Source organism: Chrysemys picta, chromosome 1 (assembly GCF_011386835.1).
Source record: "Chrysemys picta bellii isolate R12L10 chromosome 1, ASM1138683v2, whole genome shotgun sequence".
Lineage (NCBI taxonomy): Eukaryota > Metazoa > Chordata > Testudines > Emydidae > Chrysemys > Chrysemys picta.
Window position 1 is genome coordinate 348,627,701 of NC_088791.1, and position 20,354 is coordinate 348,648,054.

At 43.2% G+C, this 20,354-nt stretch overlaps 1 protein-coding gene across 8 annotated transcripts in view; it reads left to right on the forward strand.

The window, feature by feature from the left end:
* Positions 1 to 20,354, forward strand: part of STIM1 (stromal interaction molecule 1) — a 164,348-nt gene that overhangs the window by 83,392 nt on the left and 60,602 nt on the right. For all 8 annotated transcript variants that reach the window (XR_010597941.1, XR_010597942.1, XR_010597943.1 and 5 more), the window contains 2 exons: positions 12,855 to 12,969; positions 19,351 to 19,462. Coding sequence is in view for 5 of the 8 variants with exons in the window: in XM_065581886.1 (XP_065437958.1) it covers positions 12,855 to 12,969; positions 19,351 to 19,462 (227 nt within the window). In the remaining 3 variants the exon portion in view is untranslated. The remainder of the gene's footprint in view (positions 1 to 12,854; positions 12,970 to 19,350; positions 19,463 to 20,354) is intronic.

Below are 20,354 nucleotides of genomic sequence, written 5' to 3' on the forward strand. Positions count from 1 at the left end.
TTTGAGGCCCAATTGCACATTCCTGCCTGCTGTGACAACTGTTGGAAATAAGCCTAAATCCTCCCCTCACACTCTTGTGCCAAGGGCTGCTAATGGTGCAGGGTTAGTCTATCTCCTTCGGTTCTCTCTCTCTGGCTATTGCCTGGGGAACAGGATTTGCAGACCATTGACCTTTCATATGTCAAGAAGACGACTGCTTAACAGCTGTAAGAGAGGAAAGTGATGCAGTGCCATGTCGCTCTAGTTTTTAAAGGTCCCTTGTGCGTCACTGAAGCTGTGAGAAGGGTTTTACCCCATGCTTTCCTCTGCCAGATACATGCAGCTCTGACATGGTGGGTTATAGGGCAAACTCCGAGGTTTGCTACTTGGATGACTTCTCTGAGAAATCCACAACGGATTAGTAAAGCTTTCTCAAAGCCTGGAAGTTAGTTGTAACATGCAAAGGCAGATTTTCAGTAGGAATGTAGCTGTGTGCTTCTTGCAAATAAATCTGGGACTCTCAGACATATATATATATATATATATATAATATGAGAGAGAGAGAGATTAAGTGGAGGTGGGATAGCTCTGCAACATGCCCAGTTGGGGCGCAAACACAGGCTTTGTTGGAATGGGGTTAGCAGAGACAAGCCCCCTTCACTGGGAATGACCTACACCAGACTTGCAAATCTCACCTCAGGTATCCCAGCTGATCTCATCTGGTGAAGTAAAGCACAGAGAGAGAACAGCATCTCTCATACCCAGGATCCAACCATAGCAAGCATAGTAACCGTAGCATAAATTGCACCTGGAAACAAACTGGAAGCCAGTGCAGTCAGTGGAGCACATGGCAAAATGTGCCACTCCATGTGTGAGTCACCAGTAAATCATCAGATAGCTGCATTCTGCACCAGCTGAAGTCTCAGCCCGTGTAGAGCACACAGAATGAATCTAATCTGAAACTGACAAAGGCATGGCTAGATGGTGAATTCCACATCTGAGAGGGAAAAGGGCACCCTCGTAGCCAAGCGTAGATGGAGAATGTGCTCTGCCACCACTGCTTCGTGACCCTCCGGCAGCAGCAGAGAAGCCACTAACCTGAGAACCAACATAAGAAGGCAGCTGTATGCCATCAATTGAAAGGGCAGACATTACCTGAAAATGCCCCCTTAGTACCAAGCTAGTGAGTAAGGGGGGAGCAAAGTTGCTTTGTGGTTTACTTTGTCTCACTTCTGTGTCAGAAGGCAAAGTGTTCAAGTCCCACAGTGAGTTTTGAACTCCTCCAGTGCAAACTGTCTATTATGATTATTTAACTCCTTTTAATCTTTCCTTTCAAGTTGGCCCCTTTACAGTTTTGGTTGTTCTCTGACTTCCCTTCAGTTGACATACTCCTTTCCAGAACTGATGGTTTAACACCAGTGACCATCTTCTGATTCAAATTTGAAAAAACAGCAAAGCTAAATATTTTATTCAAGGTTTTGAATTTGTATCCTGTTCTCAGAATCCAAGTGATTTCCTTGTTGAATTTACTTTCAGAATAGCCTGCATTGTTTGCATTTTATGCGCAAATATTGTTCTATGCAAATATTTCTATGTAAATATGTCTCTGTAGATATGTATTGATCTTTTGCAACTGCAGGAAACACATTGTGATCTCTGTTTGCTTATTGGCAGAGTTAAGTATTGCAAAGTGCTGTGATTCCAGGCTTCACAATGCACTGCAACACCTCCCTAGTAGGGGTAATTCATTGCCATTGGAGAAGCTTACATGGGAATCTGTGTCCGGAGCTTGCCTCTGTGTAAAAAAACTTGTAAATTGTATGGTCAATGCTAGCCTGCCTGGACACATCTGCACCTGAAGCTAGACTGGCCTGTTGAGTCATTGTTCTCCATCTTTCAAGGCTATACGCTCCTTCTTATTTTGTCATGTATTTAAAACTTTTCTTCATTGGTGGCTGGAGGCCAGCTCCTGGGCAAATTATCTGAATGGATATAAATGTTCACAAATGTGAACCTGTATGGCTGTGTTTTCTGTTTAATCTTCAGATTAAACACAGCAGTTGTTCTGAGGATGTGAGGGAGATTCCCAAACCTCTGAGCCATTCTTTTTAGGTGACAAATCTGAGGAACTGTCCCAGATTGAGGTGTCATTAGAGGAGGTTTTGGAACAAATTGATAAACTAAACAGTAATAAGTCACCAGGACGAGATGGTATTCACCCAAGAGTTCTGAAGGAACTCAAATGTGAAATTGCAGAACTACTAACTGTCGTCTATAACTTATCATTTAAATCAGTGTCTGTACCAAATGACAGGAGGATAGCTAATGTGACACCAATTTTTAAAAGAGCTCCAGGCCAGGAAGCCTGACTTCAGTACCGGGCAAACTGGTTGAAACAAAATTGTCAGACACATAGATGAACATAAGTTGTTGGGGAATAGTCAACATGGTTTTTGTAAAGGGAAATCATGCCTCACCAATCTACTAGAATTCTTTGAGGGGGTCAACAAGCATGTGAACAAAGGAGATCCAGTGGATATAGTGTATTTAGATTTTCAGAAAGCCTTTGACAAGGTCCCTCACCAAAGGCTCTTAAGTAAAGTAAGCAGTCATGGGATAAGAGGGAAGGTGCTCTCAAGGGTTGGTAACTGGTTTAAAAGATAGGAAACAAAGGGTAGGAATAAATGGTCAGTTTTCAGAATGGAGAGAGGTAAATAGTGATGTCCCCCAGGGATCTGTACTGGGTCCAGTCCTTTTCAACATATTCATAAATGATCTGGAAAAAGGGGTAAACAGTGAGGTGGCAAAATTTACTGATGATACAAAACTACTCAAGATAGTTAAGTCCCAGGCAGACTACAAAGAGCTACAAAAGGATCTCTCAAAACTGGGTGACTTGGCAACAGAATGGCAGATGAAATTCAGTGTTGATAAATGCAAGGTAATGCACTTTGGAAAACATAAACCCAACTATACATATAAAATGATGGGGTCTAAATTAGCTGTTACTACTCAAGAAAGAGATCTTGGAGTCATTGTGAATAGTTCTCTGAAAACATCCAGTCAATGTGCAGTGGCAGTCAAAAAAGCGAACAGAATGCTGGGAATCATTAAGAAAGGGATAGATAAGACAGAAAATATCATATTGCCTCTATATAAATCCATGGTACGCCCACATCTTGAATACTGCCTGCAGATGTGGTCGCCCCATTTCAAAAAAAATATATTGGACTTGGAAAAGGTTCAGAAAAGAGAAACAAAAATGATTAGGGGTATGGAACGGCTTCTGTATGATGCGAAATTAAAAAGACTGGGACTTTTCAGCTTGGAAAAAAGATGACTAAGGGGGGGGCTATAATAGAGGTCTGTAAAATCATGATGGGTGTGGAGAAAGTGAATCAGGAAGTGTTATTTACTCCTTCTCATAACACAAGAGCTAGGGACCATCAAATGAAATTAATAGGCAGCAGGTTTAAAACAAACAAAAGAAAGTATTTTTTTCACACAACGCACAGTCAACCTGTGGAACTCCTTGCCAGAGGATGTTGTGAAGGCCAAGACTATAACAGGGTTAAAAAAAGAACTAGATAAATTCACGGAGGATGGGTCCACTAATGGCTATTAGCCAGGATGGGCAGGGATGGTGTCCCTAGTCTCTGTTTGCCTATTCTGTTCACCTGGCATTGGCCACTGTCGGAAGACAGGATACTGGGCTAGATGGACCTTTGGTCTGACCCAGTATGGCCGTTCTTATGTTCTTCTAGGACATGAAATTATCCTGAGAATAACTGTAGAATGTCAGGCCATTTCAGTACATTTGTGTGAAAACGACTGAGGTAATAGTCCGTTCGGAGAATGCCATCATTTTACCTGTCCACAATTGACACCAGGAGCAAAGGCTTGGCCTGAGATACCCACTGAGTTAGTGTGGACAGAAAAGCAACTGGAAAAACTGTCAGTAGCTCACACATCAGGGAAGCTGGACCACCCAGCCCTCTAATTTAATGGTAGCCAGTGGCATCAAAGGGTATGGGAGCTATTTGTTTCTTATGTGCAGAAGTACACATAATAATGTAGGCCAAGGAAAGTTCTCTAGCACGATCCCTGTGAGCCCTAGTTAGTTGACCGGAGCTCTAAGACTTGCTGACGCAGGTTATTATTTTTTTTGCTTTGTAGGCATAATCTGGGTTGCTGTCAGGCTTTCCAGGTTCTGTTGACGATGGGCTTATTTGTGCGTAATAGAAGAGGGCTTAGTCCTGGGGCCAGACACTGTCCTAAAAGCAGAGCCTTAGAATTGCTTTCCAATTCCATAGTGTGCAAATTGGGAGTCAGCTGCTGGATTGTAGTGGGATATCCCTAATGCTGGAAAGTCCCTGTTTCTGAGTCAGTTGCCTTTCTGTCCATCTTGAATAGTTTCCTCTGTTAAACTAGTGAGGGGGAGGTTAGGGGTGATTTTGAAGGTTGAGTGCAGTCACCTCAGTGAGAATTCGTACATCTTCAGCAGATGTTCTGAAAGGCCAGCAGGCCTGAAAGTCCACCTGCTGCCTTTTTTTGGCATGTTGAGTTATCCCTCCACTCAGCTCGCTCCGTTCTCGTGAGCAAGCTTGAGTTGCAGAGTTATGGGGCAGTTGTGATGTCTGAGTGCTCGTGAGTGCAAATGAAACCCAGTGTTCTGGCTTTGTAGTGAGTTAGTCTTTGCTCAATTGAGAAATTGGGATTTTATCCACACTGCAGCCATCTTTTCCATGGGGGATGTAATTGACACATTTTTTTCTAAATTAAGGTCTGTTTTTTTTTAAAAATAACTATATTTAAGACCAGTGAAAATTTGACTGTCAACCTTAAACTGTCCTTTTAAAGCATCGTTGTTTTTTCCTTTTGTTGAGATGAATTCTCATCAAGTTTAAAGATGATAGCGGTGACCCCAATTAAAGAGAGAGCACTGGCTCTTGTGGGAAAACCCTTCTAATTAGCAACCTATTTGTGATCATATTCAGTCAAAGGTGGTTCCAGTTCCGTTTAAGGACACCTATGTCTTACGATTTAATTGAACAAACTTTAGTTTGTGGGATGTTTTTTCTATTTAAATTTCAGGTCTGTAGTGACCAAAATATCCGCAGCCAGGATTCTAGAGCCGGACACAAAATTTGTATCTGCATCCGATCTGCGATCTGCAAAAATGATCCGTGAATATCCGCAGATTTGCAGGGCTCTAGATACAAAATTTGTATCTGCATCCGATCCGTGATCAACAAAAATGGTCTGTGGAATCCACATCTTCGGATGCAGGTATCTGCGGATATAAAGCAACCTTGTGGAGAGGTAGATGAACCTTACACAAAGTGTGGCAGCCAGAGGGTTAAAATGTTTAATGAGATTATGCAAATATGTAAATTGATTTATAATTATGCATTTTTTTTCTTAAGGTGCTCTGACGTTGTGCAGTCTATATGGTTTTATAAAAACATAATAATAAGTGAATATAATGTAACTGGAATAGTTTTATAAAAATATGCTAATGAGGTTAAATATAATGTAACTGGAATATGCTTCATTCAAAAGGTCTCTTGTAAAGTATCATTACAAAGCTTATAATCTACTGCGTGTGATCATCCTATTTGTATAAATGTACCTCTCTTGTATCTAAAACTAGAAATATGAAATATAACTCTGAGGGCCTATTGTAATTATGCAAAGTGTGGGCCATTAATAGTGGTTTGGAATCTTGATGACTCCCATTAACCAGGACCAATGTCTGCAGATGGCTGTGTTTACCTGTTAGTCTTCCTGTATATGTGTGTGCTGGCAGGTGGGCAATGAAGTCTTGCAGTGACATGTGATCATGTCACCTGAACTGGAATCCATCTTTAACCTGGTGCTTTTCCTGTGTGTGGGGGGGGGGAGGGAGGGGGGCGCAAAGGGTTCCCGCCTTATGCAAAAGATATATAAAGGGGTGGAAGAGAACAAAGGGGAGGAGTCGTCGTCATGAAGAGTCCCCTAGCTATCATCTGAGCTGCAACAAGAGCTGTACCGGGGAAAGAATTGTGCCTAGGCCTGGAAGATGTCCAGTCTGAGAAAAAGCTTTACTGAAGCATCTCTGAGGGTGAGATTATCTGTATTCAGTTTGATTAGACATAGATTTGTGCATTTTATTTTATTTTGCTTGGTGACTTACTTTGTTCTGTCTGTTACTACTTGGAACCACTTAAATCCTACTGTCTGTTTTTAATAAAATCACTTTTTATTTAGTAATTTACTCAGAGTATGTATTAACACCTGGGGGAGCAAACAACTGTGCATATCTCTCTATCAGTGTTATAGAGGGCGAACAATTTATGAGTTTGCCCTGCATAAGCGTTATGCAGGGTAAAACGGATTTATCTGGGTTTAGACCCCATTGGGAGTTGGACATCTGAGTGCTAATGACAAGCACACTTTTGTGAGCTGTTTTCAGGTAAACTTGCAGCTTTGGGACAAGTGATTCAGACCCTGGGTTTGTGTTGGAGCAGATGGGAGTGTCTGGCTCAGCAAGACAGGGTGCTGGAGTCCTGAGCTGGCAGGGAAAACAGAAATAAAAGTAGTCTTGGTACATTAGGTGGCAGCTCCCAAGGGGGTTTCTGTGATCCAACCCGTCACAGGTGCCACATAATTGCTCTCAAGAATCTGAAATTCTCATTTTAGAAATGTCTCTGAAGCTTGTGGTTGCAAAGAACACTTTCTGGCTGTGAGCCTAAAGTAACCATTATAGTGATGTCAGAGTCTGCAGACAGCCAGAAATAATAGTTCTGATAAATGTTGGACTTGCTCCCGTTTAGCTACCCTGGGTGTTAATGTTGAAGCCTAGTGGAGATTTGTGAAAGGGTAGTTATCTGATATTATTTATCAGTAACTTTAATTACAGTGACTTGAATACTTGCACTAGTATATCGCACATGATCTGTGTGGCCATATGCTAGAAACTAGGAGCTCCCATATTTCCCCCAAGCCCCTCACTTTATTGAAATCCTCAAGTTGTCTGTACTTGGCTGTTAGCCAAGATGGTCAGGGATACAACCCCATGCTCTGGGTGTCCTTAGCTTCTGTTTGCCAGAAGCTGGGAGTGAAGGACAGGGGAGGGATCACTTGATGATTACCTGTTCCGTTCATTCCCTCTGAAACTCCTGGCATAGTCCACTGTTGGAAGACAGGATGCTGGGCTAGATAGACCAGTCTGGCTGTTCTTATGTTCTTATGGAACCTGTTCACCCCTTAATGTAAATGTTTTTTCTGCACAGTGCTAGCCAAGTTCTTAGTCCCCTGTTCTTTTTCACGTGTACAGATGGTGTTCCCTAACATGTGTTGACATTTGACAGCTCTTGCTGTGTTTCACAATTCTCATTCCAGTTGGTTTTGAACACCAAATGACTTTAAAAGAAAGTATAACAATGCAGAATGGCTGTTGACTGCTACGTCCAGCAGTCGTCTCTTCTGCTTATGCTCGCCATTCCCTGTAATGGTAATTCTTTTCATCATGCTTCCAAATTGTATGCTCTCTTCTTGGGGTTATTTTTGACATTGAGATTGCTTTAGAGGCGTTTGTTGGCTACGTTGTGAAGCTGCCATAGGAGAATGTATATCTGTGAAGTTATCACATGCATATTTATCTGTGAAGTTATCACATGCATATTTATCTGTGAAGTTATAAAACTTGCCTCAGTTGAAATCTCTTTATGTTCTGTAATGTGATGGCAACACACTCTGTGGTTCCTGTGCACTTGGTGACCTTCTCTGCAAACAGTTACAGAAAGGGAAATCTAATTTTAACACTCAAGTGAGCTTCCATTTTTCATAATTTAACTGCCTTTAATGTGTCAAAGCAGTTAGTTTGTCTGAAAGATGCAGTAGGATATAAAGTTGTGGTGTATTGTGCCTCTGCTCTTTGTGCAGGTCACTAGTAGGTCACCTTAACAGCTTGTCAGGGGAGTTGGGAGTCTTGTAACACTATCAAATCCAGCTTTCTTCTTCCATGCGAGCAGTTGAAAATCCCATACAACACTGTCCTCTTCTGAGAGTACTCGGAAATCTGGTTTGATGGTGCTCTGTTTAAGGAAAGCGGAGAGATCACTTTTCCTTTCTGTGCTCCCTGAGCTAAATATACAGAGCAACAGCTGATCCCCTGTGGGTGTTTACAGGCACTCTTAGGAGCCCGTTGTGGCAACTCCAGATGACATTGCTGCATATCCCATGTAGGTCACAAATCAAAAAAGTTTGCATCTTTTGCTTTGCTCCCTTCTTTGGCTCACCTATTTACTAACTTAAAGCTATTCTCCCTCGAATGGGAGTGATGGCTTGGTGTCCTGTGAAGTTTATAACCATAATGGAGCATAAACTAGTACTGCTGAGAAGAACTGAAGGGAGGAGCTGATGTCACATGGTGTGGTGGTCAGATTCCCCCCCCCCCCCCCCGCCTTTGTAACTTCAAAATGTTCAGCTAAATCAATATGGTCTTTTCACCACTATTCATCAGAGCTATTCAGAGCAAAATATGAATTTTAAGACTATTGTATAGTATACACTGTGTGTATACATATCGACTTGTGTAAGTGCAGCATCAGCACCTAATACATTTGAAAACAGAGCAAGGTAAGTTCCTTAGCGTTCCTGGTAATAAGGGATTTTGCTTGCCTAATTTTACTACTAATCACCAAAGAGAGTCTGTTTTTTCTCTTTTGTGAAATTGCCTTCCTGGATCATCACCCTCGGAGTCCTGGAGTAATCAAACAAACTTGGTCCAGCTCAAACCGTGTGTCCTGATGCAAGTTTCAATTGACTGCACATGTAAGATAGAAGATAGGTTCCGGAGGCCAATTTTAGGCTGCTAGGTAAGAGAGAGAAGTCCAGGACCTCATCTCTAGCATTCTCTGAAATGCTTCCAGTTCCCCCTGCAGGGCCAGTTAGACAGGCAGAACTGCAGGGTCTCAATAAGTGGATGAGATGATGGTGGTAGGGAGAAGGGATTTAAGTTTATTAGGAAGTGGGGAACCTTTTGGGAAAGGAGGAGCCTATACAGGAAGGATTGGCTCCACCTAAACCAAAACAGGACCAGATTGCTGGCATGTAAAATTAAAAAGGTCGTAGTAGAGTTTTTAAACTAAGAGTTTGTGGAAAGCCAAGAAATGCAGAGGAGCACATGGTTTGGATGGAGATATCCCTTAGGGGAGGATCTATTAATGGGGGTTCTTGATATCCTACTAAAGAGGAGAGACTAGAAGTTGATAAAGTACAGGTACGAACTGAAGAGAAACAATCAAACGAAAAAGAGTCCCAGTCAGTTACATCACATAATGGCAGACAGCTAAAATGTGACCGATTTTATAAGCGCTTGTATATAAATGCTAGAAATCTAAATACTAAGATGGGTGAACTTGAATGCCTGGTATTAAATGAGGATATAACAGGCATCACATAAACTTGGTGGAATGATGATAATCAGTGGGACATGGTGATATCAGGATACAAAATACATAGCAGGAGTGGCCAAACTTACTGACCCTCCGAGCCACATACCACAATCTTCAGAAGCTCGAGAGCCAGGGCATGCCTGCTGGGGCTTGGGGTGTCTCCAGAGCTCGGGGTTTCAGCCCTGCTCCTGCTGAAGCCTCGAGCCCCGACAAGCACACCCTGCAGGGCTGAAGCCACGAGACAACCCCCCACCCCCACTTTGGTTGGAAGAAGCTGGAAGTGACACATGGGGAGCACATGACCAGATTTTTGCCAGGGTTTGGTGGCCAGGCACTGTCACATGGTGCTGCCAGGCCCCCTCCCTGCAGGGCAGATACTGGAGCCGTCAAGCTGGGAGCTGTGGCCGTGGGGAGAGGCAACGGCAAACAGCTGGGAGCTGCAGGGAGAGCCATTGCATTTGCTGCTGCCTCTCCCCATGGATCTAAAGCAGCGGCCTCTCCTGCAGCTCCCAGCTCTTTGCCTCAGAACTAACACCTGGGAGCTGCAGGGAGGGGCCGCTGAGGGTGAGAGGGGTATGTGTGCCAGGTGGGGGCGGGGGGTGCGTGATTCAAGCTGTTGGGGGGGGGAACCTTTAAATTGTGCCCCCCACTCTCAGCAGGCGCCAGTCATCTCTGGCAGAAGTGCTGAACCTCCTTTCCCTAAGTCTGGTAGGCGGAGGATGGGGGGAGCCTGGGGAGCTCTGCGAGGCCCACGTCTGATACATAGAAAGGACAGCGTAGGTCGTGCTGGTGGGGGAGTGGCACTACATGCGAAAGAAAGCAGAGAGTCAAACATAGTAAAAATCTTAAGTGACTCAAACTGTACCATAGAATGTCCATGGATAGAAATTCCATGCTTGAATAAGAATAGGAATATACTGCTGACCAGGATGGTGGGAATATACAGTAGGAATATACTGCTGACCAGGATGGTGATTGTGAAGTGCTCCAGGAGATTAGAGAGGCTATAAAAATAGAAAACTCAATAATAATGGGGGATTTCAAGTATCCCCATATTGACTGAGTACATATCATCTCAGGATGGACTACAGAGATAATTTGTTAGTCTCTAAGGTGCCACAAGTACTCCTATTCTTTTTGCGGATACAGACTAACATGGCTACTACTCTAAAACCTACAGAGATAAAGTTTCTAAACACCATTAATGACTGCTTCTTGGAGCAGCTAGTCCTGGAACCTACAAGAGGAGAGGCAATTCTTGATTTTAGTCCCAAGTGGAACACCGGGTCTGATCCAAGAGGTGACTATAGATGAACTACTTAGTAATAGCAACCATAATAAAATTAAATCTAACCTCCTTTTGTGGGGGGGAGGGGGAAGTATCAAAGAAGCTGACCACAGCAGCATTTAACTTCAGAAAGGGGAACTACACAAAAGTGAGGAAGCTAGTTAAATGGAAAAGCTACAGTCACAAAAGTGAAATGCATGAAAGCTGCATGGACTCGTTTTAAAAAACACCATAATAGAGGCTCATATTAAATGTATACCCCAAATTAAAAACATCGTAAGTACCACCATGGCTAAACAACAAAGTAACGGAAGCAGTTAGAGGCAAAAAGGCATCCTTTGAAAACTGGAAGTCAAATCCTACTAACAAAAATAGAAAGAAGCATAAATTCTGTCAAGTGTAAAAGTATAATTAGGCAGGCCAAAAAAAAAATTTGAAGAGCAACTGGCAAAAGACTCAAAAACTAACAGCAAAAAGTTAAAGTACACCAGAAGCAGGAAGTCTGCCAAACAACTGGGGCCACTGGACGATCAAGATGCTAAAAGAGTACTCAAGGAAGATAATATGGCCATTGCAGAGAAGCTAAATGTATTCTTTGCATCCCTTTTCACTGCAGAGGATGTGAGGGAGATTCCCATACCTGAGCCATTCTTTGTAGGTGACAAATCTGAGGAACTGTCCCAGATTGAGGTGTCAGTAGATGAGGTTTGGAACAAACTGATAAATTTAAACAGTAATAAGTCACCAAGACCAGATGGTATTCATCCAAGAGTTCTGAAGGAACTCAAATCTGAAATTGGAGAACTATCAACCATGGTATGTAACCTATCGCTTAAATCAACTTCTGTACCAGAATGCTCCTGAGGCGATCCCGGCAATCCAGGCCAGTAAGCCTAACTTCACTCCTAAAGAACAGAATTCTCAAACACATGGATGAACACAATTTGTTGCTGAAGAGCCAACTCAGTATTACAATAGATGTACTTCTGGGTGAATTCAGAATCGTACTTGCTGAAGTTAGTGATAAAAATACGTTTTTACTGCTTTTTATGACTCTTTAGCTCTGCAGAGCCAACCTCCAGCCTTCATCAGTACCTAACAACTGATTGCCTCTGGCACTGCTGGTGAGATGACACTGGCAGGGTACCTTAGCATCAGCTCTTTTGCCTATGACTCCAGTATTTAAGAGAGTATCCACTTCGGATTACTTTGATTTTAGAATCAAGGACTGAAGATCTCTTAAGTCCTTGTCTACAGTGGTGTAGCTTTTGGAAACTGGTTTAAAGTTGGTTATGTTCTAATGGTGGGTTTGTAATTTGTTCAGTGTTTTGATTTACAGAAAAACAGGAACAAAAATTGCAGAGTTGGGTTAGATGCGTACTAACATGTCATAGAATCATAGAATATCAGGGTTGGAAGGGACCTCAGGAGGTCATCAAGTCCCTGCCCTGCTCAAGGCAGGACCAATCCCCAGACAGATTTTTTTTGCCACAGATCCCTAAACGGCCCCCTCAAGGATTGAACTCACAACCCTGGCTTTAGCAGGCTAATGCAACTGTTAAATGTATAAGCATGGCAAGTTTAAGTAAGAGCAGGGAGATGGGATTACTTCTGTATACAGTATCCATAAGACCATCACTGGAATACTATGTCTGGTTCTAGTATCCATGCTTCAGAAAGGATGGTGAAATCGAAAAGGATTCAGAAAAGAGTTACAAGATGATAATATAATAATTAATGGAGATATCCCATCTCCTAGAACTGGAAGGGACCTTGAAAGGTCATTGAGTCCAGCCCCCTGCCTTCACTAGCAGGACCAAGTACTGATTTTGCCCCAGATCCCTAAATGGCCCCCTCAAGGATTGAACTCACAACCGTGGGTTTAGCAGGCCAATGCTCAAACCACTGAGCTATCCCTCCCCCCAATTTAAAGATGATTCAAGGTCTGAAAAACCTGCCGTACAGTGAGAGATTTAAGGTTACGGTTAAGTGGTGACTTGATCATGGACTTGATCATGGACAAGTTGTGTGTTTGCTGCAAAAATTACTGGGTGATTTTCTATGGTTTCTGTTATGCAGGATATCTGACTAAACGGTCATTAAAAATCTATGAATTAATGACTAACCCCTTTGAATTCTTTTTCTAGTTCCTGAGGGAAGACTTAAATTATCATGACCCAACAGTCAAACACAGCACCTTCCATGGGGAGGATAAACTCATCAGCGTGGAAGATCTCTGGAAGTCATGGAAAACATCCGAAGGTAAAAATTCTCATATCTAAACACTACTGCATTCATTTTGTTCGTATTTTCAGCAGAAAGATCATGGTTTGTTCCAGCCTCTTCTGTCACTTTTTGCATGGACTTAGTTTTCCAGAGGGATAAGAGGAGCACAAATAAAATATCTGGAGTGGTCAATTGAAGCAGAAAATTATTGAGTGGATACAGAGAACAACAATACACTTGCATTCAGCACATTAGTAACAGCCAGATAATAAGTAACATGCTCTTTTAGAGGAACCCCACAGAAATCATCTAAATGTGAGGACTGTTAGACCAGTGGTCTCCAAACTTTTTTGATCGCGCACCCCTATCAGTAAAAAATTTTTGAGCACGCACCCCCTGCCGCACCGCAGGGCCGGCTCTACCATTTTTACCGCCCCAAGCACCAAAAAAAAAAGGGCGCCCGAACTGCCGAAGTGGTGCTGCTCCGACGGTGCTCCTCCTGCTGTGCACCCCGAAGGATCCTCTTGCGTACCCCCTGGGGTGCGCGCATCCCACTTTGGAGACCACTGTGTTAGACTGTGGAATTGTTTTCCGAGGACAGTGTTGATAGTTCCATTGCTTGAGACATTTCAAATTAGACTGGACAAACACTAGAATTGTATCCTTCAGAGCATGTGTTCACAGAAACAAGTAGGAAACCAGTGTGGTTCTGGAACACAAGTAGGTATCATCTGTTCCCTAAGGCTGTTTATGTACTAGCTGAAACTTCTGAGTGGTCTTTAAAGATAGCCCCATAGTGCTCATCACAATAATCCCATTGGCAGGTCACAAAGACATAAATGGCCATGGAAAGGACCACATTAGAGAGCTGGCCATAATCTTCTAGTTTACTGTATACGCAGGACGAAAAAGGCATTTCTGCTCACCAGTAATGCCTGGTGCTGTTGGGTTAATTGGGATCGAGAAAACACTTCTAGATTGCATACTACCTTCACAAAGGGTGTGAGCACCTCCTGAATAATATACAGATGCCTCTTCTGCCGTTCTTTGTAAATACTTCCCCTGCCTTCCTTTATGATATGGCTCTGGATGTTGTCACTATTATTGCCTCATCCACCTCAAGGGGCTGTTAATTCTGAAAATTAACAATGACAGTGAAAATGTCAACATTAACCATGCCATTACTGAGAACGTTAGCAGAAGCATCCAGCTAACTGTGTGTATCCCACAGTCTTGAACTGCCTTTCATGGGGACAAAATCATCATGTGTTCTTAGTCCAGCTACCCAAACCTCCAGCTTCGCTGACAACATCTCTGAGTCATGAATACTAGAACTGATCAGAAATTTTTTGATCCTCATTTGTCAGAAAATGCTGATTTGTCAAAATTGAAATGTTCCACAGGAATGTGTCGGTTTCAACAAAACTTTCAAAAGAAGCCAGGCAGGTTTCCATCAGAAACCTGCTTGGTTTCCTGCCCACCTCCCTGGCTCCCCAGACTGCCAGACTCCCTGCCTGACGGGCTGCTGGGGAACGTGGGGCTCCCAGGCTCACCAGCTGCCCTAGAGCCTGGGCTCCCAAACTCCTTGCTTGATGAGCTGCCGGGGCTTTGGGCAGCTCAGGGAAAGTTGGAAGCACTTCAAAAAGATCAAAATGAAATGTCACTGTGATGTTTTCCTAACCAAACTTCAGCTTCCTGTTTTGAGGGACACTTGGAAATGTTCATGTATTTTGTGTTCCAGTTCACAACAATATTTGTTGTTTTTTCTCTCTCTCTCTCTATCAATCAGTAAGTTTTTGGAATTTCCTACAGAATGGAAATTCCAGTTTCTGGCCAACTCTAACAAATACAGAAATCTGCATTACCTCAACAATGAAAAGGTGGGGGCAATGTAGAATAAGTGGAATTTAATATTGAAACGTGGGGCCTTTCTACTGACTTTATCATGCGTTGTTTATTGAATTTAAAATCTCCATTTTTAATTTAAGTGACGCTCCCACAGAGTTTCTAGTCAGAGAGTCCATGCACTGTGCCACATGCAGCCAGCTTGTCGCAGAATATGTGCCTTGACAAAGGTTGTAATTTATAACACATATATCCTCCTCCCAGTCCTTCCCCCTTAGTCCATTCATGCCCTTCTATCATCCTGCCTTCGCACCTGGAACAGCCTTCTCTGCCATCCATCCTCTCCTCCCCTCCGTCAAGTCCCTTGTTAAAATCCACCCATCCGGCAATTTCATAAACTCATTAAAATCCACTTCTTCAAGTAATCTTCTGATCACTTTATTGACAACCTCCAAACCTTTCAGCTTCTCAGCCTCGTGCTGTTTCTTTTATGTTTGGCTTGTTTCGTTTACACTATAAATTCTTTGGGGCAGGAAGCATCTCTGTCTTCAAAGTGCGGTGTTGACATGTGTCTGTATATAAATTATAATTTAAAAACGACTGGTTTAATTATCCCTTGTGGTCTCTGAGGAGCGACTTAATAAGTCACCAACAGCATACATGAGTCTGTGGTACTGGAAAATGAAGCAATGACATGCATGAATCTGGAATCGCTTTTCTAGGTTCCAAATTACAACCAACTGGAAACTCTCTGGAGAAAAGTGTTGGGAGAAGAACAGAAGAATGGGGTGTTTAAAAAACAAAAATTTGAATTGTTTGGTTCCCTGTCCCATTTGTTTTATTCTTCTGTTCACTAGGGTGGCCAATATGTTTAAAATTTCTTGTCCAAAGCACTTTAAAAATCAGATTGATGCTACGGGGCACTTTGTCTTCTGTATGTTCGAGGAAAGCCTGACATTAGAAATATTTATTCTATTGTATCGTTGTTTACAAATGGCTTTGCCTAAGTGTATCTGAATGTCCGTTTAAACTCAGAAGCTCTTAAGTGCTGGAACATCCTAGGATGCCCTCAAGATACGTTACTCTGTTGTTTTGATTTCTTTTTCCTGAAACACATTTTAAGTAGCATTTCCTTAAAATGGTTCTGTTACATGATTTTCCCCCTTGCTGACTTGGGCTTAGTTATCTCTTCAGTTTTTCTGCCGCAACATGCCTCATCTTGTTAATAAAATATGAAATGGTTCGTTTCCAAGGTTATTCTCATACGGAGGCTAATCCTTCTGAGCATGAACTTCTTCTGAATTCATTAGTACATCCATTGTGGAAGACTGGTAGAATCAGGCCCACAAAGAAGGCTGTGCTTTCTTGCTGCAGTTGTCATCTGAAAGATGGCTTTGAAATGGTGTGGTAGGAGTCTCTCGCTGACTTTACGCCCAGAGCAGATTTGCTCAGTTTACAAATTAAATGCTTTTTTAAACGGCCATCTCTGCAGATTCTGCTGAGGTCTGAAAATCAAACTGTTCTTTTTGCCTTTTACGTTGTCACCAGAAATAAAGATTTTTTCAGCTGTTAGCTTTGAAGTTCAGGCAGAAATAGACTCCAGTTCACTCTCCTATAGCTTTGTTGACTCGGGACTGCTTCTTAGACAGTTCCTCTAAAAAAACAAAGACAAGATGGGTACATAATGTCAAAAGGAAAGATTAAAATAGGCAGCTTCTGATGAAACCAGGGGCTTGAATCCATGTAAACATACTCAATGACTACTGTTCTAAGCAGATGATGATCAACTGTTAGATGAGCTTAGATGTGGGGAATCAAAAAATGTCTCCCAAAGAGAGCAGAGCTGGTAATACAGCAACCATCAGAGGGAAGCTGCCTTCAATACAGTAAAAAAGCTCCAGATAGCTGAGGGCAGCACTACCAGTAAGGTAGGTATTTGCCCCACACTCTGGTGAGGAGGTTTAACAGCACAGAATTTGGAGCGATACGAATTCAGCTGGGCATGGGCCCAAGAGTGGGGATCTACTTTCTACTGTAAGCAAGAATGACTTAGTATTTCTAGCAATTTTCTTGTGTTGGAGGCTGCAGTTCCTCTCCTTGTAGGCAGGAGGTGCAGAGAAGAAGGCTGTAAATCCGAAATAGTTTTGTATTGGCCTCTTTGACAGTAGAACCAGTATCCAAATTAGCATTAAATCTTGTCTTGATTTTTTTTTTAATAAAAGGTTTGAAGTGGGCATTGACACTCATTCCAGCCCCTCGTGATGCTCACTAGGAGAGATTAGAAGGCTTTGGTATTTAACACCAGGTTCTAAAGATCCAGTTTTAATTTCTAATTCCCCTGGGTGTGTTCATGCTTGATAGTTGCCAGATGTAAAGGAAATGTTTTATGGCCCACAGTCTGGCTTCCATCATGTCTAGTATCATCTAAATTAATGCAGTAAGAGAGTTTTCTTAAACTGGTGGGGTTTACTGTCATGTTTGTGCTGCTTTGTATCTCTCTGTACTGACAATCCCGTGAGATTGCATTAAAATTATATCCCTTTCCTCTGGCTGCCCATATTAGACACTAGCTTCTGTCAAACAAGGGAACTCCCACCCTGTCAGGCCTTCTCTCCAGCTGGAAGTATTCATCTCCTCTGAGGGAAGTGGAAGATGTTCTTAGATTTTTATGTATCCATTCAAAGTGAGGGAGCTGAGGTATAAATTACTGTTGGCATTAGTTGACTATTGACTTCAATGGCATAGAACCGTTTCAGACCAGAGGTGAATTAGGCTGTGGTAGCTATCTAGAGATCTAAAAACACTGTGTATGAGAGATCTCTCTTGAAGTCTTGGATAGAAGAATGTGCAATAGTCACAACCAATTAAAGCAATGATTGGACATCAAATAGAGGATCCTGTTTGAATGATTTGGGATTTATCTAAATGTCACTGGATGAACCAGGCAGATGCTGTATGCAGGCTACACTAGACATATCAGAGTAGAGCAAACAGCCACTCACCCCTGGTTAATGGTTGTATTGCTGCTTGACTTTTTTCTGTTTTAGCAGTGTCCCTGGGGTACAATCAAGATTAAAGGCAAGAGAGAAAACTAATTTTGTAGGCCAAAATTTTAGGCTGTCCACTCATTTAGGAGTCTTTTGATATCAAGCTGTGTCCCAAGTTGAACTCCTTCAAAATGAATGCACCTAAAATTAGTCGACACAGTTTTCAAAGTTGGGGCCAAAGTAACTCCCTCCAGAAGCCTAACAAAGCATGTGAAGGAGGTGAAGAGAGCACTGTACAAGTGCCAGTGGTTTCGTCCAGCAAAGCAGTTTCACGGACCATTTTTAATCTGTCTCCTGAGTGCTTTGTATCGCGGCTCTTGAGAGCCTCTCAGCTTCCACTTGCTATGATAAAGCTACAAACACTGCTGCCTAGGAGTCGGGATTGTGCTGTAATGCACACAGTGAGGAAATTGAACACGATCTTTGCCAAGAGCTGTTTCAGACTGCTGGTATATCTGATGCTGTCATCCTCCTCCTCCCGTGAGCTGTAATTGTAGTGTAAAATACCCCCCTGTCTTAGATAGCTGTTGGGAAAAGTGACAGTTTTTGGACACTGTATGCCTGTATGTACGTGTTTGTCCTAAATCTTCTGCAGCAGACTTATCATATATACAGGACAGACTATGAAAAATCAGCACACAACCAAAGATGTTACAGGCTGAAAAAACCTATAAGGTCACCTAGCCAATTCCCACGTGACATTTTGCAGGTCTTCATCTAGTTACTTAAGGTGGTTTATCTGTGCGTGCAGTGCTGCCAGATTTGCTTCATGTTTCCAGGGTGTGATGAGCTTGTCTAGTGCATCCCAGCACTCCTAATACAGCTTTTAGCTGTTTCCTCGAAATGTGCTGCTCAGACATACGAGGAGCAGCCTTCCAGCAATGAAGGATTTAAACCCTTGTCACCGAGCTCGCCTTCTCCTGGCTTCAAAGCATGCACTGCCTCACCCAGTCTCCGTCAAGGAGATTTATTTCTTTAGCGGAGGTTATCAGACAAACAGAAAACTGACTTAACTCCATCCTGGCCCCAGGCTTTGGGGCCACCCCCCGCTCAGGAGTCTCCGGCACACCAGCGCCCTAGCCTCAGCCAGCTCCGGTCCCTTCTTGGAGCAGCAGCCGCCCGGCTGCTTCCCTGGCCCCTTGCTCCAGGGACCCACCACGTGTACTAGCTCCACTCCAGTGTGACTTTCCCTCTCCAGGCTCAGTCCTTAATCCTGCTGACTAGCAGCCCTTTGTAGGCTCAGGTGTAACCCAGACCTCTCTAATTAGCTGGAGTGGGCTCACCTGCCCCGGTCCAGGGGAGCTGGGCTTTATCTGTCTACAGGGATCAGCTACCCTGTGACAACCCTCCACAGCTTTTATCTTTACTGTGCAGAAGGAGAAAGGGAGGGATGCAGCAGGTGAAGCTTCTGTCCTGGGGTGTTGGGTATGACGAAGATAGCAGATGTGTTGGTGCCGCCAGCTGACTGAGTTCCAGCTCCACAAGAAAAGGATTCAGCTGTTTGTTTTTTTTTCTTCCCTCACAGTGTATAACTGGACAGTTGATGAGGTGGTGCAGTGGCTAATCACCTATGTGGAACTGCCACAGTATGAAGAAACCTTCAGGAAACTGCAGCTAAGTGGACATGCCATGCCCAGGTTAGTGCCGATTGCATCGTCTCACTTATGTGTGTGTGTGTGTGTGTGTGTGTGTGTGAGAGAGAGAGAGGAACATATTTATGGGATTAAATAATGGCGGGTGAAATTCCTCCCGGTGCAGAGGGGCTACCACAAGGCCTGCACCACTTAAGTCCTGTTCTGAAGCTTTATAAGGTGCATAGGCTTTGCACTGGCGCTCTGCACAGAGATGAGTGAGAGGATGTGAGCTGAAGGAAAGGAGAGGGTGTGATATGCTCTAGGGGGAGTTCGGGTAGGGCAAGAACTTGCGGGGAAAAGGTTATACTTTACCACGTAGGAGACACTGTCCTGAATCCCAGATTTCATCTCTCTCTTCTGCAGTCAACAGGACCTGGCTACACCGTAGGGGAAGTATGACCTTGTGGTTAAAGCCTGGAATAGGACAAATCAGATGTGGGTTCAGTTCCTGGCTCCCTCTGTGACCTGGGGCAACTCGCTGAATCTCAGTTCCCCATCTTTAAAATGTGGATAATCTTTCTTTTCTCCCACCCTGTATCTGACTTGTCTGTGCAGAGAGTAAAGTCTGTGGGGCAAGGACTATCTCTTATGTGTGTGTACAGTACTTAGCACAGTTCTGCCCTCACCAAAGGCTCTTAAGCAAAGTAATCTGTCATGCGATAAGAGGGAAGGTCCCCTCACTTATCGGGAACTGGATAAAAGACAGGAAACAAAGGGTAGGAATAAATGGTCAGTTTTCAGAACGGAGAGAGGTAAATAGTGGTGTCCCCCATATTCATAAATGATCTGGAAAAAGGGGCAAACAGAGAGGTGGGAAAACTTGCAGATGATACAAAACTACTCAAGATAGTTAAGTCCAAAGCAGACTGCAAAGAGTTACAAAGGGATCTCAAAG